The following is a 15,493-nucleotide window of genomic DNA, read 5'->3' on the forward strand; positions in this document are numbered from 1 at the left end:
CCTCTCTCTCTCTCTCTCTCTCTCTCGCTCTCTCTCTCGCTCTCTCTCTCTCTCTCTCTCTCCCTCTACTGAGGAAGAGATGCTGGACAATCAACAGAAACAAAGAAAGTGGAAACCAGAGGATGGAACAAAACAAACCAAGATAAAGTTTGAATTAAATCAAATTAGTAAAAATGAGTAAAATAGAACAAAAGAAAAATCTGAAAGAAATTGAACAAAAAATAAGAATAGAAACAAAAAATCTGAAAACAAAAATGCGCATTTGAAAATGTGTCCTGCTTTCAGAGAGTTAAAGAGCTGAAACACATCGGTATTTATTAGGTGAAACGAGAATGTGTTTCACTATCAGAGATGCAACAAAAAAGAGGGAGGAGTCGACACACACACACACACACACACACACACACTCTCTCTCTCTGCTCCATATATAGAGCTGTGACTTCATCGCTTCAAAACCACGTGTACACGAACACAGAAAACGCTGAGTGCTCCAAATATAGCGCAATGACTTCATCCACCCAAAGACACTCATTCATATTGTATAGAACTGTGTGTGTGTGTGTGTGTGTGTGTGTGTGTGTGTGTGTGTGTGTGTGTGGCTGTTACAATGTACCCCACCTACGGGGCATGTTGTCACATTTCACTTCTGTTATTTGAGGGTAAATAAAAGAAAGTGCACACACTGTAATTATGAAACAAAGCGACATATTTATACTAGACAAGTGTAAAATTACTGTGGATAGAAAATTATATTCGGAACCCTTGTGGATTTATACAAACTGAGAAAGTCAAAAAGTGTTACATTGTGCCCCGCTCTCCCCCTAACACTTTATAATTGGGTCTTATTTGTTTCCATTAGTTAATTTATTAACTAACATGAACTATGAACAATTTCATTTTGTTTTTAATTTAATTACTTTGTTGTTTCTCTCTGTAAAATAAACAATGTGAGAAAACACACTCATACATACACACACACACACTCACGCACGCACACACACACACACACACACACACATACATACACACACACACTCTCTCACGCACGCACACACACACATACACACACACGCACACACACACACACACACACTCTCTCACTCACACACACACACGGTCTGCAGCAGCATCTGCTGGCGAGCGCCGCTACTGCGATCACACGATCAACCTCAGTGAAACTGGCAAAACTCATTTATCCTATGCATTTTATCATGTTATAAAACAGCAGATGATTTTAATGAAAATCTTCCACCATCCTGGATTCATATCAAATGGGTTAATCATATCCACAAATCTGTGTTTCAGCAGAACAAACAGTTACAACAAACCCGATTCATGAAAAGATCACTTGTTTGTCTTTATAGTAACTAAAGATTTTCTTAGCTGAAGGTTTTTCTTGCACCGGGTCCAGGTCCTTTATTTACCCAAACACAGACAGACCATGTGATGAAGCTAGTGAGCGTACGCTGATGTAATATTAAACATAGTTTGCTCTGGAAACTGAACTGAAACCAGAGTTACGTTCTACTTTTAGCAAAGTGTGCCGACTATGTTTTAGAGTAAGTGTGCATGATTATATTGTGTATTTTATTCTATGAAATATGTTAAAAGAAACAAATAACATAATTTAAAAAACGTACACTGACTGCATTCAGCTTGTGATGAAAATGTGATTTTAGTCTCATTGAGATACTATTATAAAATTGTTTTTGTTAATATTTTGAATTCGTTTTAGTTTTTCATTTGAGTATTTTTGTTGAGTGTTTGTCATTTTAGTGGTTTTGTTTTTGTATGTATGTCTATATACGTAATTCTTATTCATTTTTATTTCAGTTCAAGTTCAAGTTTATCATCCTGAAAATTAATTTTAAAAATGCATTTTTTTCTCTCAGTTTAAATTGAATTGAATTGAATCATATCCACTAGCTATATTAGTGCATGACATGCATGTTCTACTGTTATGAAAGTGTGCTGACTATGTTTTTGAGTAAGTTTGATTTTATTATGATATTAGTTTATTTAGATTTTTTTCAAAATACACAAATGACCTACTATATTTGTTCAAATGTGCAGTAAACCACCAAAGCAGACTTCACATTTTATTTAGGTAGGATTGTTTTAGTCTCATTGAGATACTATAATAGTTTTAATTAGGGATGCACCGATACCACTTTTTCCAGTACGCACCCGATACCGATATTTTTATTTTTGGTACTTGCCGATACCGAGTACCGATACCAATATGTTCATTGCATTTGTAAAATTTTTAAATATTGGGTGCAGAAAGCAAAAGAGTATGTATAATGTTAGTTGGTTAACTTAATTTAACAAATTTATTCAGACACCTTCAACATTTCTCACATTATCACAGTTTATTCACTATAGTTTAGAAAATGGTAATAAAATATGACAAGAACTCAGAGTTAAACTGTGTCAGAACAAATTCAGCTTGATAATGTCAGATAACTTTGATAGAAAGACATAAAGGTATGTAATAGATTACAATAAATAGGGATGCACCGATACCGATAGCCCGATACTGGTCTCCTGTACTCGTACTCGTTAAAATGCCGCGATACCAAACACCAACACCACACAACATGTGATAAGTGCCATATTCAGACAAAGAACAACAGACAGCAGAATGGTTATTAGAGATTAAAGATGTTTACGAAGTATGTGTATGCAATGAATATAAAATGTTCAGTATTAACGCCTGTATAGCTGGTGTGCGTGAGCTGATGAGCAAAGCACGCTGAGTGTATTGAATGTGCGGCGGCGCAGATGCGCGACCTTGTCGAGTGAATATCCCTTTCTCACAGACATCAGTCTCCTGTACTCGTACTCGTTAAAATGCCGCGATACCAAACACCAATACCACACAACATGTGATAAGTGCCACATTCAGACAAAGAACAACAGACAGCAGAATGGTTATTAGAGATTAAAGATGTCTACGAAGTATGTGTATGCAATGAATATAAAATGTTCAGTATTAACGCCTGTATAGCTGGTGTGCGCGAGCTGATGAGCAAAGCACGCTGAGTGTATTGAATGTGCGGCGGCGCAGATGCGCGACCTTGTCGAGTGAATATCCCTTTCTCACAGACATCACTGGAAAGCTTGTAGTTCGGGCGGATATGTCAAAAAGAAGTAAGTAAAACAATGCACAAGTTACTTAACGGTAGAGAGAGAGAGACTTTTGAGGAGAGAAGTTGAGGTTTGGTGACAGCATGCTCAGGAGACTATACGCTGTCATTAAGGCTAAGGGTCACCTGACAAAGTATTGATAGTTGTGTAAATATTGACAGCTGTATGAATAATTTTTGGTTTATTGTAATCCCCTGTATAGCTGGTGTGCGCGAGCTGATGAGCAAAGCACGCTGAGTGTATTGAATGTGCGGCGGCGCAGATGCGCGACCTTGTCGAGTGAATATCCCTTTCTCACAGACATCACTGGAAAGCTTGTAGTTCGGGCGGATATGTCAAAAAGAAGTAAGTAAAACAATGCACAAGTTACTTAACGGTAGAGAGAGAGAGACTTTTGAGGAGAGAAGTTGAGGTTTGGTGACAGCATGCTCAGGAGACTATACGCTGTCATTAAGGCTAAGGGTCACCTGACAAAGTATTGATAGTTGTGTAAATATTGTCACAGCTGTATGAACAATTTTTGGTTTCGAAACTGGAATATTGGGTAAATGGAATCGAAAAATTGACCCTTATGACTGGATTTGTGCTCCAGGGTCACATATATGAAAAACGTTTGAAGGATTTACGATGCTGATGACCGTTAACCCAGTCATAAGGGTCAATTTTTTTAAAAGGGTCATTTTTTTTATTCATCTGAAAGCTGAATAAATAAGCTTTCCATTGATGTGTGATTTGTTAGGATAGGACAATATTTGGCTGATATACAACTATTTGAAAATCTGAAATCTGAGGGTGCAAAAAAAATCTAAATATTGAGAAAATCATCTTTAAAGTTGTCCAAATTAAGTTCTTAGTGATGCATATTACTAATCAAAAATTAAGTTTTGATATATTTACGGTAGGACATTTACTAAATATCTTCACGGAACATGATCTTTACTTAATATCCTAATGATTTTTGGCATAAAAGAAAAATGTATAATTTTGACCCATACAATGTATTGTTGGCTATTGCTACAAATATACCCCAGCGACTTATGACTGCTTTTGTGCTGCAGGGTCACGAATGAGATTAATGTAGCCACTAACCTGCTGAAGCCCCGCCCCCCTCCCCAGACGCGGATGCAGCTGATTGGCTGAGAGTGCAGGAGGGTGTGGTCAGCCGGGTCGAGGAGGGTCAGGGTGATGTCCTGCAGCACCAGCAGCATGGCTTGAGTCTGAGAGCGAGACGAGAGAGAAGTGAGCTTGTGCATGAGATCCGACAGCTGTCTGTCTGCATCTGCGTCTCACCCTCTGCCTCTGCGTCTCTCTGCGCTGCTGCAGCTGCTGGATGCAGTCGCTCAACACCGCGCCGCTCCTCGCAGACCTCACATCTGCGTCTCGCACCTCCAGCCAGCCCAGATAACACACCGCAAACACCTGCAACACACCAGCGCATCTGCAGGCTAAGAGGGGCTCCTAAATCTGAGAAAGGCTCACTATAAGACCAAACCACAAACTATCCTAAAACAGCTGTTATTGCCAGCAATCTGTTTCTGAAACATCTGACGATGATGTGCTTTTATAAAGCGATCACCTTTGGTTTTGGAGGTTATCCCAACTGCAGATGTTGCTTTGATTATATCCTTGTTTTCATTAATCAGCTGGACAAGAAGTAACATGTTCTCGCGTCCAGTTTGGTTTTCTTTTACGTTTGCATGTATTACAATCAGCCGTGATTATTCTACTCTGTTAATTAGAAGGCTGTTTACATGCATATTCACTAATTATGAGACGCACAAGAGGCTGACAATTAGCTGAACATGTACTTGTTTAATTAGTGACTCTTAGCATGCATTTTAAAGTATTTATTTGAATGTGGCAATTAACATTTTTATTTGTAAACCTTTATTTGAATATGGCTCAATAACAATACTTGTATACAATAATTTAACAATATTATTTTTTTAAAAATTAAAATGTAAAAATTATATACTTTGCTTTGATTATATCCTTGTTTTCATTAATCAGCTGGACAAGAAGTAACATGTTCTCGCGTCCAGTTTGGTTTTCTTTTATGTTTGCATGTATTACAATCAGCCGTGATTATTCTACTCTGTTAATTAGAAGGCTGTTTACATGCATATTCACTAATTATGAGACGCACAAGAGGCTGACAATTAGCTGAACATGTACTTGTTTAATTAGTGACTCTTAGCATGCATTTTAAAGTATTTATTTGAATGTGGCAATTAACATTTTTATTTGTAAACCTTTATTTGAATATGGCTCAATAACAATACTTGTATACAATAATTTAACAATATTATTTTTTTAAAAATTAAAATGTAAAAATTATATACCAGTGTTATTTTAGTATCACCAAGATACTATTATAGTTTTTGTTAATGTATTGAATTAAGATTTGTTGTTAATTTTAGCTAACGTTTTAGTAATTTCGTGGTCTGTTTTTGCCCTTTTTATTAGTTTTTTTATTTGTCTATTTTTATTATTGTTTTATTTCAGTTTTACTTATTTTAATATATTAGGTTAAACTAAATAAAAATGAAAAATGTTGCCTTGGAAACAAGCTAAAATAAAATATATATATAATTTTTTAATTTTTTTTATTTCAAGGAACGAAAATGTTTTTTTTAGTTTTTTTTATGGTTTTAGTTTTAATTTTAGCTGACTATAATAACCCTGCTGTATACAATCTTTTAAACAGATTTTTTATTAACATTTTTATATTTTTTCAGGAAAACATTTATTTATTTATTTATTTTTATTTTATTTTTTTTATGTCCATTAAAGTACTTTCATGCAAATTGTGTTCTAGTATCATTTAAAGCTGAGATGTTATGTAAATATACACGAGTTAGTTATGTATGGCCAATCTTATATATAAACAATCTGGTCAAAATTTCAATTTTCTTAATAAACTCAATGATTAAATATATAACTTATAAAAGGATTAATTTCATATAATGTATGTTTCTTTGGCATTAATCCCTCTAAATCGAATTTTTGATTTATTTTTTAACAGATACTGTTGCAGTACATTCTTCAATACAATATATTAGACATTAGCTGTTTGTTATTAAACTTAAAGATGATGTCATTCTTCTGTTCCCACAATGCACTGAGTCAAACTGCTGCTGTTACACGTGCTCTGCGTTCTGCTGCAGTCTCTCCATCACACACACACACACACACACACACACACACACACACTGAGCAGCAGAGGGCGCCAGATCTCTTTATTCTCACGGCTGCAGTTCCAGGAGGCGCCACTCGATGTCACTGTTGTTCAATCTGAATGCAGAGTAACTTATACATGAGTTTTTACTACAAAGCTGTGGGTTTATGGCCACAGATTTATTCTTCAATGTCTTTCCATAATATCTGGCCGGGATATAATCATTTGGTAACACCAAACAAGAGATTCGTAGTAAAATCCGTCAGAATTGTTACCCTCGCTATGTTTTCTCAGCTAAATTCATGGAAATTCATCCAAAACTGTTATTTTTGTGCTTTTGGAAATAAATCAGCACATGTACTAATTCAGTCTCATTCTGGAATGAGATCTCATTACTTATGTTTTACCTCTTTCAATAATTTAACTGAAATCATAGAAGAAATGGTTGTGTTTCTGTTATGTAATACAGATTACATCTTCTTGAACAACGCTGTTATAATTTTGTGATTGTTGGGAAGATTTCATACCAATATATCCAGACGAACAGCTTCAAAACTTACATTTTCCCTCAAATATTTGCTGATGGCCTACTTCAATTAAAGAGGAAAAAAGCCATTAAAACATCCCAGGTTTTAACTAAGATTACCAAGTGCATTATAATTAGAGCAAATATTTTGCGGTAGACAGGGGAAAAAATAGTTATTTTTAATTTAGTAATTATTAATAATAACAAAAAATATATAATATTTATGTATTTATAGATGTTATATTGTTTATTTATTTTTTATTAATATATTTATGTATTTTTTTCTTTTTTATATGATATTATATTATATATTATTATTTTATATTATATTATATTATATTATATTGGACAATGTTGTTGAAATTAATAAGAACAACTATTTTGGGGCAGATAGGAAAAAATCTTAATTTTTTATTTAATAAATAATAATAATTATATTATATATTATATTATATTATAAGATTTCATGTCATCCCTTGTCATTGTTTCATTGTGTCATTTTACTTGTTGCAAAATTGTATTGTTAATATTCGGTAATTATAGTAAAAAAATAAAAACACACTTCTATGAGCCACAGAGTGGTTAGTAACTAATGAAGTGCTCGATATGCAGGTGTACCTGCGTCTCCGGGTCGTTGATGGGGATGACGGAGTCTGCAGGGGCTGACGGGACTTGAGCTCTGCAGAGGAAAGCGGTCAGTGTGAAGCTTCTGTACAGTCTCTGAACGATGAATACGACACTCAGGTGTGTTTGTGTTCACCTGTGGTTGATGAAGCTGTACGGGCCGCCGTGAGCTCCCAAACTCACTCGGCTCATCTGTCGCTCTCTCTCACGCTCCTCCTGTCGTTCTCGCTCGCGCCGGCGCTCGCGGGACTCGCATGTCTCCGTCAGGTCCTGTACGGAGAGTTTGTGCACTGTTCATTAGAATAACTGGATGAAGCCTGGATAAAGCGCTGTGTTAGTCGTCACTGTGTTTATTTTCAGTGTTTACCAGGTAGTTGTTGTTGAGGAACCCGGCGGCGCGGCCCATCGCCTCATAGCACAGTGAGGAAGAGGAGGGTGAAGAGGCTGCTGATGAAGGAACGGGTTCAACAGAGCTGTCCGACACGATACTGCTGGGCCGCTACACACACACACACACATGCACACACATTAGACACAAGTCAAGTCACATTAAGATATTAAGTAAAGATCATGTTCCATGAAGATATTTAGTAAATTTCCTACTGTAAATATATCAAAACTTAATGTTTGATTAGTAATATGCATTGCTAAGAACTTCATTTGGACAACTTTAAAGATGATTTTCTCAATATTTAGATTTTTTTGCGCCCTCAGATTCCAGATTTAGTTGTATCTTGACCAAAAATTGTTAGTCCTATCATAACAAACCATACATCAATGGAAAGATTATTTATTCAGCTTTCAGATGATGCATAAATTAATAAAACTGGATTTGTGGTCCAGGGTCACAAATGTCAGTTTTGGTTGAATTTGAGGTTTTCACAAAAATGAGTTTATTAAGCCCTCTTCTAGCGATCCCAATGCTCCAAATAGTGATTAAACATCTTTACTTGTACGTTTTCTGAGAGGAGTACTTTTTCTCTGCTCACTTCTGGACGTCTGCTGCTGCTTCTCAAGTTGTAGGTCTATTGTTGCAAAGCGCAGCATTCCAGCTTTATGAATATTCATATCGAATTCTGGATGAGTCCAAACCAGTGAAATATGTCTTGATGAGGTTCACACAATGAACTATTATGTTATATTCGATCCATGCATTACAATAGGTCTTAATATAAATCCGTCTCAATGTTAATCGTGAAATAGCATTAAAAGAAAAGACGGAATCACTCGCTGCTCTTGATTAAACTACTGTTTATTTGCATCTTTCTTCTTATTTTTAATAAGAAAGATCAAATAAAAAATAGCTATATTGTGATTAATAATATAGTAATTATTAATCCAACAAGTCATATCATTTTGAAGGTATTTTAACGGAGAATGTGAAAAATAAAAAGCTCATTTTTGAACATTTGCTCATTCCAACTCATTTTGCCAGCACGGGTCACATTTCCTTCTATAGTGCCTTATAAAATACAGATTCCCAGCTAATAGGAAATGATTTCAGAACGTTCTGGCAAGGTTCTCTCAAAGTTATGAACAGATCTTCCAGTAACGTTAATACAATGTTCATTCAACATTAACAAATTCATTAATAAAGTTCTCAGAACATTAGCAGAAAAACGTTATTCATTCATTATTCATGGAACGTTTTCTGGACGTTCGTTTAACGTTTTTTAAATGTTGTCACCCGTTCCAGAATGTTCAGACAGCGTTCAAATCTAACACTGAAATGATACATGATCAAATGGAATGTTCCCTTAACGTTTATATAAAAATAGCTTTAAAAACTGTGCGTTTTCAACGTTTTGAGAACATTCAGAAACAACATTTTCATAACATTAGCGAAACGTTTTTTGGAACATATTTTGTGTGTTTGGGATAAAAACAGTGTTGCAAAATTCAGAAGAAGACAATAATCAGCGTTGATTCAGTTCAGCTCAATAACAGTGTCAGTGTTGCGAAGCTCACCAGCTATTTGTTTAATGAGGCTTCACTATTTCTAATGACCGTAAGCCATTTAGAAGCATTTTTTTTATCATTTTATTTTTTGAATTGTGCAACACTTTAGTTGATACATTGCATGTTTTTTTAAAAGTGTTTCTTGACATCTTTCTGCGGTTGAAACAAGATACCTTCTGATGTTCGTTCATGTTTATTTTGTGCTATAATAACTAGTAAAGAGGAAGAGATGATCGGTTCACGAGGAGCTACAGCGATGTCACGACACATTAAAAAGCCACAAAACACTATTTACTATTTGAATTTCTTTAAAAAAGGAAACATTTGCTGAAACTTTGTTTCATACAGAAGTAACCTGCTCTGTCTTGACTGCCGGCACGTTGTCAGTTTTCTCTTTGCTGCGCGATGTATTTTTCACTGCGTGAGAGCATGATGTGTGGTGAGAGAGCTTCGCAAATAGCTGTAAATAATAGTTTCTGTGCACTATTTTGTGCATTTCTGAAAATGTGAGCACTTTTGAGGAAGTGTGGATGATAATAATACGGTACTCGATATACCAGCGACATGAATAAATTATGCAGATTAGCCTAACTATGCTTATGTTTCACTGTTCGCTGCATCTGTTTATATTGTTGCTGATTGAAGTTATTTGTCATTCGGTGATTATACCTAGTGTTATTTGTGCTTTGTGTGAGTAGATGAGGCTCACACGCATCTGTTTGATACTGTGCCGATCGCTGTTTGTCAATGGAGAACAAAGAGCGTTTATTCGACAGTAAGGTTTTAGTCAGCACTGTCATCACTAAACTCCAGACGACTCTTTCAAACACTTTCAATCTAGCAGTTGGAAAGGTTAAGTTAGAATAGTTTGCCAGAGCACTCGTATAAACACAGCTAGTGAGTAGTGATGATGATTAATGACAACCTCTGTAGTCCCATGAAGACACTTGTTAGCTTTGTCAAGTCAAGTAAGAGCTTAAAAAATTACTGAAATATTTTATGTTGCAGAATAGAAATAAAACATGAACATCTTGGGCTTGTGTTAAACACAGACTTTATTTAATCTAACCAAAAAAAAAAAAAAAAACTTGAATTTTTTTTTAATTAATAATTTGGATTTTGTTTTAATTTAAAATGTCAATAGTTTTTTTTTTCATATTTTATGGTGTAGAAAAAAACATGCAATATCTTAGACTTTATTTCAGGCATTTAGTCAAAAAAATTCACTCAAAAACTTTTATTAATTTAATTTATGTTTTCATTTTAATTTTAGTTCAGGTTTTAGTAATTTTTTTTAATACATTTTTTTTATATATATATATATATACAGTGGGTACGGAAAGTATTCAGACCCCCTTAAATTTTTCACTCTTTGTTATATTGCAGCCATTTGCTAAAATCATTTTAGTTCATTTTTTTCCTCATTAATGTACACACAGCACCCCATATTGACAGAAAAACACAGAATTGTTGACATTTTTGCAGATTTATTAAAAAAGAAAAACTGAAATTAACTTAAATGATTTTAGCAAATGGCTGCAATCTAACAAAGAGTGAAAAATTTAAGGGGGTCTGAATACTTTCTGTACCCACTGTATATATAGTTATTTTAGTATACCAATTTAAACTCAATCAAATTGAGAAATGTTGAAATAAGCTCAAGTTTTTTTAATATTTCATTTAAGTTGAGGTTTATTTTATCCCAAGTAACAAAAATATGATTTTAGTTAAGTTTAATTTTTTTTTTTTTTATATATATAGATGTATATTTTACCTCATTTTAGTTCATTTTTATGTTGTTTTTTTTTTCAAGTAATAAAAATGTTTTTTTTTTAATGCTTTTAGTTTTAGGAAACAACAACGATTCAATCAATTGCTGATGGACAAAATCATTTCTTCACGTTCGAGAAGCTGTTTCACTGATATACGTCATAATCGGGAAGATTGCGGTTTCTACTTCGTTCCAACTTCAAAAAAATCAATATTTGTTAATTCAATATTTCCTGCGCTAAGTTCCTGTCTCAACAGGAAACACATTATGATTATGCAGCATGAATCTGACCTCAGTCTGTGCTTTAGTGCAGGGCATGGGAAGACACGCCCCCTTCAGCCCTGGCTCCGCCTCCTGGTCAGAGTGGGCGTCGCCAGCCACAGGCTGATCTCGAAGAGTGGAACCGGCTGAAACACGCCAGAAATACTCCTGAGACACGTCCTGAACCTGAGGAGGCTCTTCCCAAACACCTACAACACACACACACACACACACACACACACACACACACTTCAGAAACTGTCTGTCGTCATAGCAACTGCTGCTTCCTGCTACACGGGAGATAAATATAACCTTCAGACAGAAACACTACTGCTCAAAAGTTCAGGGTCGGAAAGATTTTGGCTTTTTGTGAAAGAACTTTTTTAAAAGTGTCACTAAAGACATTTATAATGTTACAAAAGAGTTCTATTGCAAATAAATGCTGTTCTTTTAAACTTTCTATTCATCTGTGAATCCTGAAAAATAAAATGTATCACGGTTTCCATGAAAATATTGTGCAGCACAACTATTTGTAACATTGATAAGCAGCAAATCAGCATATTAGAATGATTTCTGAAGGATCAAAGCAAAATGTTTCTAATTTAAACTGTATTAATTAAAAAATTATAGAATTATTTATATTTTGGATATGTTTAAAATTTCAAGACTAGAGCAACGATGCTGAAAATTCAGCTTTGCATCACAGGAATAAATTACATTTTACGATATATTCTCATAGGAGACGGCTATTTTAAATTCTAATAATATTTCAGAATTTTTACAGTGTGTTTGATCAGATAAACGCAGCCTTGCTGAGCAGGAGAGCGTATCTGTCTGTTGGTCACCTGTCTCCTGAGGCGTCTCCACAGACGGGCTCTCCTGTGACAGCGTGGTCCAGCTGGAGTCCTCCTCCTCCTCCTGTTTCTCGGGCCTCGCCGGGCGTTCGGGCGACTCCTCCGGCTCGTCTCCTCTCAGCTTCAGGCGTAACGGACTCCTCTGCAGACACCCGTCTCTGACGCGGCCAATGCGCTCGTTATTGGGCCGCAGCGAGTGTTCGTGAACCTCCAGCGTCTCTCCAGGACTCTCCTCCTCCTCCTCCTCCTCCTCCTCTTCCTCGCTGGCCAGCAGGAGCAGGTGGTTCTGGGGGAGGGTGAGGTGCACCTCCACGTGGTTCTCTTTAGCCCACGTCTGCGCCTCTAGTTTGGGCAGGAGGTGTTTCTCCTCAGGCTGCGTGTCTTTATCCGGGCTGCTCGGCGCCTCCTCTTCTCGATGGTACTCTAGAAAGCTCTTGGTCCTCCTCCTGATGGTGGGGTTCTTCTGGTTGTCCTTCCCCTCCAGCCAATCCCAGCTGCTCCTCACCAGGTTCCTGTCGTTCTTGTTGAGGTCCAGCTGCTCCTCTTTGAGCTGCAGGTTGGTGCCGTTTTTGGCCAGTTTGGGATTGGAGGTGGAGAAGGAGAGCGAGGAGCAGTAGAGGGATGAAGAAGAGGCAGATTTTGTGGGGTGGACGGGTTTTCGATCAGAGGAGGCGTGACTTTGATTCAAAGGGGCGGGGTTTTGGCTCAAACCCATCGCTTTTTGGATATTGGTCAGCGCATATTTCTGCCGACTCTTCGAGCTTTGCGTTTCCTTGGAAACGGCGACCACACCCTCCTTTATGGTGTCGCAGCTCAGCTGCTGGTTGTGGGAGGAGCGTAAGTTGAGCGAGGTGGGCGGAGTCAATATAGGCCCGCTGTGATTGGTCGATTCTACGGCCGATGCGCTGCGTCTGAGGGGAGGCTTCTGCAGTGACATCATCGCAAACGATTAATCGTCTGCGGAGAGAGAGAGAGAGAACGATGGTTAATTTATGATTCATGTTTCTGGGCTCATTGTTATAGATGCTTGTTTCTGCCATGGGATAAAACTAATTAATTTAATTGAAATATCTCACAATTCTATTTTATCTCGCATTTCTTCCAGAGTTGAAGGTAATGCATTACAGGTAACATGACAAGTTACTTTTTCAAATGAGTAACACCAGTTACTTTGTTTCCCATGTATTTAATGCCATTTTATTAACCAGTGTCTTTGCTGCTGACATTTCATGATCCAGTTCAACCATACAGATAAGCAAAGTGACTTTAGATAATGATAAACATCTTAAAACATATTTTTTTACATACAATAAACAAACAAGTCAGGCCACATGAGAAACAGTAATGCAAAAGTAACGTAATCCATTGCTTTCCATAAAAAGTATACATTAAGAAAGTAACAGAATTAGTTGTTTTTTTAGGGAGTAACAACACTGTAATGCATTACTTTTAAAGTGAGTGAGTGAGTGAGTGTGTGTGCGTGTGTGTGAGAGTGAGTGAGTGTGTGTGCGTGTGTGTGAGAGTGAGTGAGTGAGTGCGTGTGAGAGTGAGTGAGTGAGTGCGTGTGTGTGAGAGTGAGTGAGTTCATTAATAACTCAGATTTACTTAGATAATAGATATAGTTATTCAAGAAGGCAACTGGATATTAAATGCATATTTACAGAAAGTCATAAGGATTAAGCCGTTTTAACTTGTTTTTACACTTTTACACATCTTACTGGGACTGGTCTGTAAAACTGCACAAAACAAATAGTTTATATTCCTATATGCAATCAAATTGAACAGCAAAACTGCAAGACCGTATAGTAAAGTGCACTATACAGTCAAATACTCTGAAATCTGAAATAGGATATACCAGCAAAAATGCACGACTCAGTAACTATAGTGTAACTAAAGTAACTCTAGTATTGCATAATATAGTAAAAGACTATTAGATAATTTATCCAACTGTTTGATTATAATCCTATATACACTCAAATTTGAAATAAAATGCAAAAATGCAAGTTTATAACAGTATAGTATAGTATAGCAATATTGCATTGTAAAATACTTTTGGAAAATTATTCATGCAAAAACTAGTTATAATCCATATGCAATCAAATTTAAAATAAAATATAAAAGCAAAAAATGCAAGACTTAATTTTAGAGTAGTATAGCACTGCAGTAATTGTGTATTCGTATTTTAATCATTTATGCAATAAGATTTGAAATGGGATATACCAAGAAAAATGCAAGACTCATTCACTATATAAGATAAAACAATTGGAAAATAATTTATGCTAAATTTGATTATAATCCTATAAGCAATAAAATAGCAAGACTAGTATAGTACAGTATTGCATTGAAAAAGACAAAAGAAAAATGTATGGAATTTATGATTATAATCCAACATTCAATAAGAGTTGAAATCAGATATAACAGCAAACATGCAAAGCTTAATAACTTTAGTATAGTACTGCAATAATTGCATGTTCTGACTGATTACTAATAACGCATGCAATACGATTTGAAATTAGATATAGCCTACTAGAAAAAAAGCAAGACTCAATAATGCATTATAATATAGTAAAATACACTAATGTATACAACTCTTTGATTATAATCCTATGCAATACGCAAACTATAAAAATGCCATAAAATACAAGGCTTAACAGCACACATATTTAAGTATTTAAAATAAAAGTCAATATTTAGCCAAACTGGATGAAAATACAGCATGCCATGAGGATGCACAGAAGTTGTTTGTCCTCCTGATCATGACGGATCGCTTCTGATCGGCCCAAAGCATTCTGTGCGATGAACGGCGCACATCTGAACTTAAACACACAGTCTGCAACACATGCTCCATGCAGCAGCAGCATCTCGCACATTATTGCACATAAACACACATATTCCTGCATGGCATTGATGTGACAGCGAGAAGTGTCAAGTCACGCTCTCGTTACGCGCATCCTGTGCATAACAAACTCAATGCAAGCATCGGTTATATAAAGTTGCATCACCGAAGATGCATCAGATCAATCGGAATAATCAATAATGTGTGTGAGACTGTCACTCACCAGCTTGCTCCTCTGTTCTCTCGCCTGAAGATGCTGATGCGGAGCCGCGAGGTGACGCCCGCTTTTAAAGCCCAGACGCCCGCAATCTGAGACCGCTCCTGTGCGCTCCGC

The 15,493-nt window shown here is 36.2% G+C and overlaps 1 protein-coding gene across 2 annotated transcripts in view; it reads right to left on the bottom strand.

Annotated features, from left to right (window-relative positions):
• apbb2a (amyloid beta (A4) precursor protein-binding, family B, member 2a) overlaps positions 1-15,493 on the bottom strand; it is a 36,298-nt gene extending 20,805 nt beyond the window's left edge. For both annotated transcript variants that reach the window (XM_016254635.1, XM_016254634.1), the window contains exons 1-8: positions 15,383-15,493; positions 12,315-13,280; positions 11,500-11,678; positions 7,846-7,977; positions 7,615-7,748; positions 7,473-7,533; positions 4,441-4,569; positions 4,240-4,367 (exon numbers count right to left, since the gene is read on the bottom strand). In XM_016254635.1, the coding sequence (XP_016110121.1) occupies positions 4,240-4,367; positions 4,441-4,569; positions 7,473-7,533; positions 7,615-7,748; positions 7,846-7,977; positions 11,500-11,678; positions 12,315-13,263 (1,712 nt within the window). In that variant the 5' untranslated portion in view covers positions 13,264-13,280; positions 15,383-15,493. The remainder of the gene's footprint in view (positions 1-4,239; positions 4,368-4,440; positions 4,570-7,472; positions 7,534-7,614; positions 7,749-7,845; positions 7,978-11,499; positions 11,679-12,314; positions 13,281-15,382) is intronic.

This window comes from Sinocyclocheilus grahami, unplaced genomic scaffold (genome assembly GCF_001515645.1).
Source record: "Sinocyclocheilus grahami isolate Dianchi unplaced genomic scaffold, SAMN03320097.WGS_v1.1 scaffold1269.1, whole genome shotgun sequence".
In the NCBI taxonomy this organism is placed as follows: domain Eukaryota; kingdom Metazoa; phylum Chordata; class Actinopteri; order Cypriniformes; family Cyprinidae; genus Sinocyclocheilus; species Sinocyclocheilus grahami.